The sequence below is a fragment of the Mastacembelus armatus genome, chromosome 18, assembly GCF_900324485.2.
Source record: "Mastacembelus armatus chromosome 18, fMasArm1.2, whole genome shotgun sequence".
Classification (NCBI taxonomy): domain Eukaryota; kingdom Metazoa; phylum Chordata; class Actinopteri; order Synbranchiformes; family Mastacembelidae; genus Mastacembelus; species Mastacembelus armatus.
This window is the reverse complement of record NC_046650.1, coordinates 3,547,920-3,561,479: the sequence shown is the minus strand read 5'-3', so window position 1 is coordinate 3,561,479 and position 13,560 is coordinate 3,547,920. Positions and strand designations below refer to the sequence as shown.

The 13,560-nt window shown below is 40.7% G+C and overlaps 1 protein-coding gene across 1 annotated transcript in view; it reads left to right on the top strand.

The window, feature by feature from the left end:
- nrxn2b (neurexin 2b) overlaps nucleotides 1–1,634 on the top strand; it is a 368,462-nt gene extending 366,828 nt beyond the window's left edge. Inside the window, exon 18 of the mRNA XM_026328570.1 lies at nucleotides 1,066–1,634. Within this exon, the coding sequence (XP_026184355.1) occupies nucleotides 1,066–1,343 (278 nt within the window). The 3' untranslated portion in view covers nucleotides 1,344–1,634. The remainder of the gene's footprint in view (nucleotides 1–1,065) is intronic.
- Nucleotides 1,635–13,560: the final 11,926 nt, after the last annotated feature.

The window sequence follows — 13,560 nt, the reverse complement described above, 5'->3', positions numbered from 1 at the left end:
CTTATTTAACCAATCACAGCAGAAACATCTGAGCGTTAGTGTACTAAGCATAGGTAAGACCAGAAAGTTAGCAGTGAAGGATAGGCTGTGTACTGCAATAGATGTTAAGTTTTTCAGTGTAATTTGTAGTCTACTTTTAACCTGTATTATTAACATGTAGGTCTGTGCAGTTAAGGGAGTCAGGTTAGAACAGTCAGCAATAGCTGCAGGATAGAGTATATTGTCAGTGTCAGATCTTGTATTTATTTACTTCAGTTCACAGTTAGCCAGCTTATTAACTTTTTAAATAGAACAGACTAACTAAACTTATATAACTAACCTCATGTTAGGTTGTAGTGCTGTTCTAATACTGGTGTTGCTGTAATCATTTGAAGTGTTTTCTTTTGTTGATATGGAGGTGGTCTCTCTCTCAGGTGGTCTCTAACATGCATTTCCTCCGTTGTCTCTTTCTTGTCCTAGGAGGTGAATTAGTGTTGCCCATAATAACGGTGGACTCCCTAGACCCCCCATCCATCGCCACCCGCTACCCAGTAATTCCCCCACCCCCTACCACCTACCGTCCTTTTCTCACCCTGCTTGAAACCACCAAAGAGTCCCTCCCCTTGCCCAATGGCCGGCCCCCCTGCCCCTTGGACCAGGAGGACTGCGAGGAGACCATTGAGGTGTCGGCGTATGGCTCGGGGGAGATGACCGAGTCAGATGACGAGGACTATTACAAAAATTCCCCCTTGGTCACTGACAGAACTGTCCTCCCTCCTCCCCCGGCCGTCGAGGGTGGCGTACAGAGCCCCCGAGACCGCCATTTCTCCCGCTTTCCCAACTCCCACCGCCCACCTCTCTCCTCCACCCCTACGGCCAACCCTGACCAGCTCAGCCCACGCATCAAGCCAGGTGCCAGCGGCAGCAGCAACAACATCCCTGCTGGGAAAATGAACACACGTGACCAGGTGCTGCTGCCGCCAGCCCACCCCTCGTCAGATCCAGGCCACCGCAGAGTCCCAGGAATAACCTACCCCCCAAATTTCCCCCATGTTCCCACTCCAGACCCCACGTCTCCTGAGAGAGGGCTCCCTGGCGCCGTGGAGGTACAGCAGTCCAGCAGCACCACAGGAATGGTGGTGGGCATCGTGGCAGCCGCTGCTCTCTGCATTCTCATCCTGCTTTACGCCATGTACAAATATCGCAACCGTGACGAGGGCTCCTACCAGGTGGACCAGAGCCGCAACTATATCAGCAATTCAGCCACACAGAGCAATGGAGCCCTAGTGAAGGAGAAACAACCCAGCACTGCCAAGACAGTCACCAAGAACAAGAAGAACAAAGACAAAGAGTACTACGTCTGAGGAAGTGCCACCATGACACAGACACACTTAGAGAAGGACAGAGACAGAGAGGAAGAGAGAGAGTGTGAGGGAGAACAGGCAGTTTACGGAAAACGGAGAGCTGTACAGAGAGTCATTTATTATAAAACAGTAATGTGAGATGGCCATACATGTTACCAATTCCAGTCTAATTAGAGGGAAATAGCTAATTAAGATGGCATCATGGCAGTGCTTTGAGTGATTTGACTTTTTAAATGTTGATGTGGATATAAAGAAAGGCTATTACACCTCAGATCTCAACACATACTGTGCCAACATCCGTGTACCAAATGCTGATGAAACACTGATTAGCATATGACAAGTTATTTAAAATCTTGAGTACTGTAGGAAAGCACCACCATCAGTATTTGTGTCAGGGTCTGTACTTCATCCTGAAGTGTAAGTCGTGGTGTAAGCCACCACCTTAGACAGTATCAACTTATTATTTTCCAATTAGGCTTGAATAAGCAACTTGACATCCCTCTGTAAAATCAATATACTGCCAGCTTACAGAAACACAGTGTCAAATCCAACACACCCACCTCTGTAAGTGTTAGACATCTCTGATCTCTCACCTCTCGCCAGATCTCTCTCTCTCTCTCTCTCCCTCTCATTTGCTCGCATACTGTGTTTCTCTCCTTGTCTACGGTGCTCAGCAGCTGATGCAACGTAAACTCTGCCGTGTTTCAAGCATGTAGTATTCATTTACGAAGAGATAAAAACAGTTTTTCTTTCTGTGGAGTTTAAAAAACAAAAAATATGACAATAATTGAACATAACGACGTTAAACGTAGCAACTATGTGAGATACCACCGCTCCAACCTAATGGATGCTAACCTGTACGTTTAGCCACCAAAAACTTGAGGCCAAAACCCCTTGGTCGTCCTTTGTTCCAGCAAATCTGTGTCATGTGTTTCTGGGGCTCTGAAACGCCCCCTAATGGGCCAGCGAAGAAACTGTGTCACATCCTTACAGTTACTAATCGACGAAAACAGAAAAAACCTCCAGCAAACAAGATGAACTCTGTTCTATATAATTATAAATATATGTATAGACGTTGGAGTAACCTATGGACCTAAATACTGAGCGAGTGGAAAAGTGAGAGTTTGCTGATAATGTGAAGACGGGGCTAAGGATTTTTGACATTAGCAGTTTCACCACCCAAACCTCCGTTCCCCAGAACCTCCCCTTTCATGAACCGTATGGCTGATGCAATGCCCTGCTGCAAGACTCAGTCACTTTGGTTTGCTCTTTGTTGATTCTTTCTCTGGAGAAACGAGAGACATTTTAGGGAAATTCTGAATTCATTGCTGGAGCTCCACTGTGGAGTCAGATACCTTGCAGGTGAAAAAGCAACTGTTTTTCGCCCCTCTCTAGCCTGACTGGACTGATGGCAGCCAATGGGCAAAGCAAACTATGTGGGAAGAGCACACAAATAAAAAGGTGAATGGCAGTTCCCTGGAAGATGTACAACAGAACTCTAGTATTCCAATTTTCTCAACTCTATTAAAAAAGAAAACTGTACCATGAAAAGAAAAGAAAAATCCTGAAAAAAGTTTGTGAAATGTCTAAATATTTGACTCTCATCCCATTACTAAGAGAAATGTGTTTTCCCTACTATCATTCCTGTTTGGAGAAAAAAATGACTATGATTCTGGGAAACTGAAATTTCTATGTATTTTCTTTTAGTAATTGAGCAAATGTGATTTGGGTTATGAAGATGAAATCACCAAGTTCCTCTGATTTTATTCCATCCTCCATCTGTCATCTTCAGTCTATTTTTTTGTCCTGCATCTACTCCTTTTCCCTGTAGGGCAAATCGTATGCCCCTACACAGGCTACACCCATCCATTTCTATTTGTTTTCTATCTCTTTCTGTCTAGATGGCTAGAGACAAGATGGCAGCCATTTCATTTGACAGGCTCCATCGATTCAATCTTCTGCCATGTTTATCTGGTTTCTCTCTTTTTCCATTCCAAACATACTCCTCCCAGTATCTTCCTGTTCTTTCTAAATGTTATTGTAAAGTGTTCCAGTGAGATGACTCTAAATATGTGTACATTAACAGAGGGAATACAATTGGTTATATACTTCTTACTTCCTGTGTTGCGTGGTCTCTTTGTTGTCTCTTTCTCTTACAGTCAAATTTAATTGTACTCGATCACATAGTCCGTGGATTTGGACATTTATAAAAACTGATGTTTGAGTTCAAACCGCTGGGGCACCATATCCCATTTGATGTATGAAGCTGCTGATTAAAGCCACCAAGTACACTTTGACCACTTCGGACTCTGGCGCCCCCTCTCTGGAGGACAGCTAAGACGAATAGGCTGAAACATATAGATAAAGTCACATGTTTACTGGCGTTGTCATTTTTCTACAAAATTCTTGCTTCCAATACCAAATTAAAAGATGGTGTAATCACATCAGATTCTCTACATCGTTGCTTTAAATGATGCTTTAAGTATTTCACGCCACAGTGGCTATAATTAGACAGTCTAAATGTATAAATTCTGTATTTTTTATTTTATATTAATTTTACACATTAGTCCAATGTTTAGAGTAGAAGGATTATGTCAGAGATAGAGTAAGTGAACATTTATTCAGCCATGGTAGTGCTGACATTTAGAGGATAATGTAGGTTCCTGAAATATGAATCATTTTCTACAGGCTGTATTTTTCCTTCTTTTTTAGATCAGAGCCATTGATCAATTAGCAGAATCTTGAAAGTCATCAGGGGACATGGAGGGGAAGACTTGAGGCAAAAAACTGCATGAGCTGAAATTAACAAGTCTGAGCTTGATTTTGTACACTTGAAACAGGAACTGTAAAAAGCTAATTCATAATACTTTTAGGCAGATTGCCCCAGTCCAAACAGCTAGACTAAAAAACAGCTTGAGGTGTACTCACTAACTCTATGGGAACGGGGAGGGGGCTCATAGCGAGACGTTAAATCCCTATTGTAAAGTGTAGCAGTATGACTTACCCTCATAGTGTGTGGATCAGCCTCAGGATAGCACCTATGGAGCTAGTGGGCATTCACTGCACTGCTGAAGAACACTTCAGTGCTGATGAGCTGATGTCTGTTGTACTGTGAAATGAAACAAAGAAAACCACCAGAACAACCAAGTTTTGCTGGTAACACATTTTGGTTTCTTCACTGCACTTTCATCAATCCTGTATTGCCAGAGCTGTTGAGGCTTAGATGTATCTTATTATTTTAAGACCTGCCAATGTGTCATGCACCTTCATATACACAGATGTTTAGTCAGGAGTGTTATTCTATAGGTGACGCTTGGCTGTGATTCCGCAGGAATGTAAAAAAATAAATAAATCACATCTAATTTTGATCCTAATGACTGAACACATTTCATGCCCTAAAATACACTTCTGTTGTTTAATTTCACACATATCACACACAAATTACTTTCAACCAAATAGATCATGAGAGCGCTGTAGTGTATGAAACCACTTTTTAATGACATTTACTATCACATCTTTTCTTCATGAGGAATTTTAGTTTAGAAAATATCCAGTTTGGGAAATTTTACTTGCAAAACATTTAGATTTGTGTCTTTAGGAGCAGCCTGCTTCACACCTCTAAAGGAAAAAGCTTTTCATATAGTGGAGGAGAAATCATTACAAGCGGCCAATCAGCTTGATGAAGATGTTAAAAAACCTTGGTGAAAGCATGCTAATGTTCCAAACTTTAAAGAGCAATCATACGACTCAGGAACAGTCCTCAACACCTCTCCAATCAGGAACAGCATGCACTCACAGCGACTTAACTTCAGTTCAAGACGTTTTTTCAAAGACAGAGACTAAGGTAAGTGCTCCAATGTTGTCGTGATGATTTACTGATGCTATTAAAGTTTTATAATGGAGCTATGACATTCTCCAAACTTAATTTCATCATCTAAATTGTGCACATAAATTTAGGTCTAAAGCTTAATGTTATATAAATTAAATTAAAAACCTACAATAAATTAACACATAGGCCTAATTCGAAATTACAATAAAAATTTACCAGCACTACATAAAAAGTTGTAGTACTGTCCGTGGCATGAACACAATTTTCTGCTAATAAGCCAGCAATGAAATTGGACCTTAATCCTAGTTATGTAGCTGTTTGTTGTAGTTGACAACAAACCTGTTTGACAACAAGTAGTTGACAAATGTCAGTTTTGATCTAATGATGAGACCAGACATAAAATCAGAGGATTATCAGAGTTATTAGGATTCATCCTATGGGCACAATAGATATCTCTGCAAAATTTTATGGCAGACCATCCCATAATAGCCAAAGTGACGGACTAACATTACGAACCCCAGAGCTACACTTCATAGCTGCATCAAGTAACAAATGTTTTGTCCTACACCGCACCATGGGACAATGCCTGATCATCAAACTCTTTGGCTGCATGAACATTAGTAATATTCTCGCTGAAGGACAGGAATATGTGCATGATGCAGTGGGAGCAGATGTTTGTGTTCTTCATATTCCCTTCATTCTTGTGTCTCAGCTGACCTCTCATCTTGGAGACAAGCTGTCTGACTGGCTGCTCAAACAGGCAGTATTTCTGCCTAATCTAGTCATCAGTGTTCTCATAACAACATAGCAAACTAAGCATAACAAAGTGGCCTGTACCTTGTTGAGATGATTCTAGCCAGCGCTCAACACACAACCAGCATTTACAAGGTCTACACCAGTGATGGGCTAATGGGGCATGCAGTGTGATTATTGTAGGTCCATGCGTAGCACTGAAATGCCTGATTTCAGTGGCCAAGTAAGCAGCTGATTCTACTTTTCCTTCTTTCCAGGTTCTACAGAAATATTCCACCTCCACATGCTACATATAGTAATCATATAGAAATGATTATTACATACATTATTGATTTATTAAAATCAAGAACCACACCAGTATTGTGGGAAGACACAGTCAAGAAGCAGAGTGGGCAGGACTGAGTGGATTACAAATAACTGCAGAGACAGGGCAGGATTCTGGAAAATGAAGTGACCTTTAATGTTGCGGCAAAACATGTCGCAAAAACAAAAATACAAGAAAGTGCCAAAGTTAAATAAATTACAGCTTGTGTTATTTTCCATACCTATCTATTGCACTTAATACAACTCTTGCTTCCAATGGTGTCGGTCTGCTCTTTCTAACATCTTAAATTAAAAGTGCACATACTGGTGGAGTAGCTAGTCTCAGTCTGGATGCTTGTTGACTTGTATGGATACATAAGTGCTGACATGGCCATGAGGAAATGCTGCTTGGCTGACTGTGCCTCAGATGTGTATTCAATTCAATTTTATTCAATTTTATTTGTATAGCGCCAAATCACAATACAAATCATCTCAAGGCACTTTACAAAAACTAAAACTAAAAACCCAACAATTCCCTTATGAGCAAGCACCTGGCGACAGTGGAGAGGAAAAAACTCCCTTTAACGGAAGAAAAAAAAACCTCCAGCAGAACCGGGCTCAGTTTGGGCGGCCATCTGCCTCGACCGGTTGGGGTGAGTGGATAGAGCAGAGAGAAAAGAACAGCAACAATAAACAACAAATAGACACTGCAAGGTGGTGGGGCCAGTAACTGCACATCAGCGATAAACAGCTCCAGGACCAGGGACACCTGCAGAAGGTACAGAGAGAGAGAGAGAGAGGGAGGGAGAGAGCACAAACTAGGGGAGAGAGAGAGCACAAGGTTAGTGACATTCAATGGTGGAATATACATGAGGTGGGAGGAGAGAAGAGAGAGGAGGGGAGGGGGGGGGGGGGGGGGGGTTAGGGGAGGGGAGGGGAGCTCAGTGCACCGATGGTCCTCGGGCAGTCTAGGCCTATAGCAGCATAACTAACTAAGGGATGGTTCAGGGTTGCCTGAAGCCAGCCCTAACTATATGCTTTGTCAAAGAGGAAGGTTTTAAGTCTAGCCTTAAAAGTACAGAGAGTGTCTGCCTCCTGAACCCAGTCTGAGAGCTGGTTCCACAGGAGAGGAGCTTGATAGCTAAAGGCTCTGCCTCCCATTCTGCTTTTGAGAACTCTGGGAACCACAAGTAGGCCTGCACTCTGAGAGCGAAGTGGTCTATTGGGATAATATGGTACTATGAGGTCTTTAAGGTATGAAGGAGCTTGATTATGAAGGGATTTGTATGTGAGAAGAAGGATTTTAAATTCTATTCTATATTTTACAGGGAGCCAATGAAGAGAAGCCAATATAGCAGAAATATGATCTCTCTTGCTAGTTCCTGTCAGGACTCTGGCTGCGGCATTCTGGATTAATTGGAGGCTTTTTATTAAGATATTAGGACATCCAGATAGTAATGAGTTACAGTAATCTAGCCTTGAGGAAACAAATGCATGGACTAGTTTTTCTGCATCATTTTGAGACAGGATGTTCCTAATTTTGGAAATGTTGCGCAGGTGAAAGAATGCAGTTCTAGAAATTTGTTTTATGTGTGAGTTAAAGGACATGTCCTGGTCAAAAATAACTCCAAGGTTTTTCACAGTAGTGCTGGAGGCCAGGGCTATGCCATCTAGAGTAGCTATAATTTTAGAAAAGTTATTTCTGAGATTTTTTGGCCCAAATATAATGACTTCTGTTTTCTCCGAGTTTAAAAGTAAAAAGTTACTGGTCATCCAGGCCTTTATGTCAGTTAGACAGGCTTGAAGTCTGGTTAACTGGTTTGTGTTAACAGGTTTAATAGATAGATATAACTGAGTGTCATCCGCATAGCAGTGGTAATTAATAGAGTGCTTCCTAATGATATATCCTAAAGGAAGCATGTACAAGGTGAACAGAATAGGTCCTAGCACAGAACCTTGTGGAACTCCATAACTAACTTTTGTTCGTGTGGAAGGTTCATCATGGACATGAACAAACTGGAATCTGTCCGATAAATAGGATTGGAACCACTTTAACGCTGTTCCTCTAATACCAATCACATGCTCCAGTCTCTGTAATAAGATGTTGTGGTCAATGGTGTCGAAGGCTGCACTAAGGTCTAGGAGGACAAGTATCGAAACAAGTCCATTATCTGAGGCTAAGAGAAGATCGTTGGTAACTTTCAACAGTGCTGTTTCTGTACTATGATGTGCTCTAAATCCTGATTGAAAATCTTCAAATAGTTCATTCCCGTGTAAGTGTTCTGATAGCTGCTTAGCAACAGCTTTTTCTAGGATTTTAGAAATAAATGGCAGGTTGGATATTGGTCTATAATTAGCCAAGACTCCTGGATCAAGACTAGGCTTTTTGAGCAAAGGTTTGATTACTGCAGTCTTAAAGGCCTGTGGTACGTAGCCTGATACTAGAGATAAATTTACCAAGTCCAATAAAGATGAGTTCATTAATGGCAGGGTGCCTTTAAGCAGTCTAGTCGGGATGGGGTCCAAGAGACATGTTGATGATTTCGATGAAGCAACTACTGATGTAAATTCAGAGAGATCTATAGGAGAGAAGCAGTCTAAACATAACTGAGGTCCTACAGATGATTCAAGAGCTACTGTAGTAGAAGATTCATTTATTGCAGGTATAGGAAGCATCTGCTGAATTTTATCTCTAATAGTTGTGATTTTATTTGTAAAGAAACTCATAAATTCATCACTGCTGAGAGCTAAGGGAACACTGGGCTCAACGGAGCTGTGACTTTTTGTCAGCCTGGCTACAGTGCTGAAAAGAAACCTGGGATTGTTCTTATTTTCCTCTATTAGTGATGAATAGTATGCAGTTCTGGCTTTACGGAGAGCTTTTTTATATGTTAGTAGACTGTTTTTCCAGGCTAGAAAAATTTCCTCTAAGTTTGTGGAACGCCACTTCCTTTCCAGCCTTCGTGATGCCTGCTTTAAGGTACGAACATGTAAATTGTACCATGGGGCTAGTCTCCTCTGAATCACTAACTTCTTTTTCAGAGGGGCTACAGAATCAAGCGTTTCACGCAGTGAGGTTACAGCGCTGTCAACAACATGATCAATTTGGTAGGGAGTAGGATTAAGGCAGCTGCCCTCCACTATGTTTATACTTGGCACAGATGCAAATAAAGATGGAATCATTTTCTTAAATTTATTAACAGCGTTGTCGGATAAACATCTGCTGTAGTGGAATTTTCTTCCAGACGCTGCATGATCCATCATTTGATGTAAGTGGGAGTACTATTACATCATGTAATACAAGGGGTTATCTTTCAGAGAGGCAGAGATACTGTACATGCTGCACAATGGGCAGATGTAGATCTGAGACCTGAGTTGTTTTTTTTTTGTTTGTTTCTTTTTGTTTTTGTCCTGTTGCTCATTGAGGTGGTACTTCAAAGTGTTCTAAAGAAGGAGAGGAATATGACTGAGGAATATGTTGGTATTGTCAGTTTGTATTGTCAGTGAATGTATTTATCCATTAGTTAGATCTAGTTACAGAGACAAAGATGGCAGAAGCAGAGAAGAGTGAAAGTTTCCTTAATTAAACAATGTTTACACTGTTATGTGGAAAGTGGTGGTGCCTTCTTGTTCTAGTTTTTCTCTTATGTGGTCAGATATTTTAGTCATCCACTAAAATGTTTACAGTTCTCAGGAACTATGCACTGTGGTTGTTATGTGCATTGCCATGAGACGCAGTGATCCTTTTTTTGGCACTAGGGCTCAAAGTGATGTGAGGACTCTGAGAGTCCATCACCTTATCCTGCTGATACGTTAGACCACACAGACCACCAGGAAATGTCCCGGTGCTCCAGATGGTCTGTCCACCACTGGCTCAGACTACAACACTACTTTTTACAGGTGAGCTCTTAGGAACAAAGTCCAGTTAATATCCAAAACGTGTTCCTTGGACAATTGCGTTTTTGCATGCAGCTCACCAGGATGATGTCTAGCAACGTTCAAGTGCATGTCTGAAAGCACGTTGTTTCATTAGGGTTAATGCACCACTCACTTTTGCTTTCAGTGTGAAATTTTAGTAAACAAGTGCCTTTTTTAATGTAATAAAATTTAGAATCTGTTCAAATTTCATTACACATAAAATAATTAGTTTGTTTCATTTTTTATTACATGTGACGCAATCAAATAATCAAACACCTAATGGACTGATTAACTGATTAATTGATTATCAAAATTGTATGTTTGTTGCAGCCCTATTTCCAAACCTTCATAAATACTAGTTAACTATGCATTAGACACCAAACCAAATACTCAGACTCAGAGAGACCTGGCTGCTGGATAAGGAGCCCTTATCTCCTGCATAGCTATTAAACCAGAAACACTCATTCTGGCACCTACAACCTCTAACACTCAGTCAGGAGTCAACAGCCTGGAATGTGTGGCCTTCATCCCTTTGTGGCTGATAACTAGTGCTTTCAAAATCTGCTGGGGGGAGTCCAGACATAGCCTGAGTGGCCTTACAGACATCAGGTCATGCTCAGGTGGGTGCATTTTTTTAAAATCTGCCCTCAGATTGCTAGTCCCAACTAACAGTATTACAATATTAACTGAAGGGTTGATAATTTTGCAGTCTGCCAGACAAAACCTAAAGTATTTCCAAATGGGGCTTTTTAGATTCCCTCTGCCCACCTCAGTGGCCACCCCAACTGTGATTGGTATGCACAGAATTTGCTTTAGATTTAACTTTACATAACAATAAAACACCATAAAATCTATGGACTAAATGTTATTTTCACCTAGTATTTCTTTGAGTGCATATACTGTTAATGTTATTTTCAAATGCCTTTTATAAGGAATATATAAATGAGTTGTATTTATACTTAGTGACTTTTTCTATCTGTGATCCACTGGTGACCTGTCCAGGGTGTACCCCTGCCTTTCACCCAAAGAGAGCTGGGATAGGCTCCAGCAGATCCCTGTGACCCTGGTTAAGGAATAAGCGGGTATAGATAATGGATGGATGGATGGATGGATGGATGGAAATTTTTTTTAATTTATTTCTGACTTTTACTTCTGAATTTTACAACGTGCCAGACTGTAAAAATCATCCCCCCATTCAGAATTTCCTGCTGCTCAGTGAACTTAGTCCCTGTCTGAATTTTCATTAATTATATGGGCCACTGTGGAGTGTTCAGGTCCCTCTCATAAATCAGTCTCATTAAATATCAGTCTCATTAAATGATTAACCACCAATTTGGAATTTGAATTATTAATTAAAATAAATGGAAAATCAAGGAAAGCTATTAGCAGTTAACAGTCCAGGTGAACATCCTCTCACTGATGACCACTCACTACTTCCTGAAGCGGGAGAAGAAACCAAGGCTGAACAGGGAAGCACACTTACTACAGAACATGCTAGCTAATAGTTAATTCTGCATACTTTGACCAGAACCCAACAGTGTCAAGATGACAACAAATATTGGCTTAAAAATATGGAGCACAGTATACCAACACTAAAAAGGTACCTCAATACCCTGGCATTAAAAATGGTACTATTACTGCACCTTGTTGTATAAGTGTTGGTGAGTAAACGACAGTTTTAATAAGAGCTGTGAATTGCATTACAGTGGGACAGTGGTCAGTGCTGTGTGTGTGTGTGTGTGTGTGTGTGTGCGTGTGTGTGTGTGTGTGCAGTGCTTCGCTTCCACTCCAGGCAGAGTGGGCGTTTCGGCTTCCACGTTAAAAAAAAAAAAGAAAAAGAGGCACTGCTGCAAATATAAGTGCTCTTCCCGACTGTCTGTTGCTTGTAGACAGAGCAGATGCACAAAGTGAAATATGGCATTATTTCACTTATGTAGCCAACAGTCAGTGCAATGCATGGACACTGTAAAGCCTGTCTGTAATAGAGGTTTCAAACCCACACAAGCCAAAGGAGCCAACACATCCAATTTTGCAAAGCACCAACAGACATGCCAACTAGTATAAATAATTTAAAGTGCCAACAGGTTAGCAGTTAGTGAATGTAAATAATATTTGCCATATTAAAAAAGTATGATTTATTTTGTGATGAACAAACTTTTTTCATCATTGGAGTTTGATGAGTAAATCAAAGTCAGCTACTTAATTTAACTTTTTAGCTGGTCACTTACTAATGTGCTATGATAATTCACTCCTGTAGTTATGTGGCCTCTTTTCAGTGTGAGTATCAATATATTTAGGGGCAGGTATTGGTATCAAAGTCCTAATTTTGGTAACATGACAACATTAGTCCCCACTGCAATACTCTGAATTCACACCAGTGTTGTATAATTTGTTTAAATCCCACAACATTGAAAACTGTTCAAAATATGGACAAAACAAATACACTTTCTAATAGCCATATGCCGATATGGTATTAGCTTATTGCAGCATCTGATAAGTAACAGGATGCTGCAGCAGAGCACAGCCAAAAATATGTTTGTATAAAAGTTCGTCCAAGCTTATTTCAGTGTCTGGTTGCACTGACAGAGAGGAATTGGTTTAATCAGATTTATCTCAAAAAAGAAAATACAACAAATCATCAATCAGCAAACGCTCAAAAGCCACAATGGGCCACTACTCCATAGCTGCCCATTATTCTCCTCCGCCTACAGGAGTAAGACTTCCAGTCCCCTTCAATCAAGCTGTACACACAAGATTAATATTTAGGAATCAAACAGCTCAGAGCTACTTTGTGCTGCATTGGCACAAAGAAGAGGCCATGTCAGGCACATGATTGATTTTTTAAAATTAATTCATTAAATATGCATTACAGCTAAAAGTTCAACAAGGACCGAAAGATAAAACAGTAGCCTTGGCAGTTATATGCAATTAAGAGTATACTAGTGATATAAATGTCTTGTGAGATTCATCAAATCATAGTATTCTAACAACACTAGTTTTTTTTTACTAGCTACTTTTTCCTGACAAAAATTTATGAGACACAGTTTTACACCGTACTGTACACAATAGTCAGAATACACCTACACTTAATTACCAGCTCATATTCAGACCCAGACACATTCTCAAAGGCAATCAACCTCAATAATAAAAAGTCGCCTCCCCCTGCTTTCCCCAAAGCAATAATATTGATGATCACATAGCAGTGTGTCTGAATGAGGTCTGTAGAGCTTCTAATACAAATTTCTCGGACATTTATTTGACGCTACAGGGGATCCTCCTCAACATAATAGCGACATGCACATTGACACTCTAATTCCTTGTTCTGTTTTCTCCCTTTCAGTACACAGTTTCCTCTGAGATTACAGGGATGTCATATATCAACATGCTGCTGCCCCCACTCTGAGGCCACGTGCC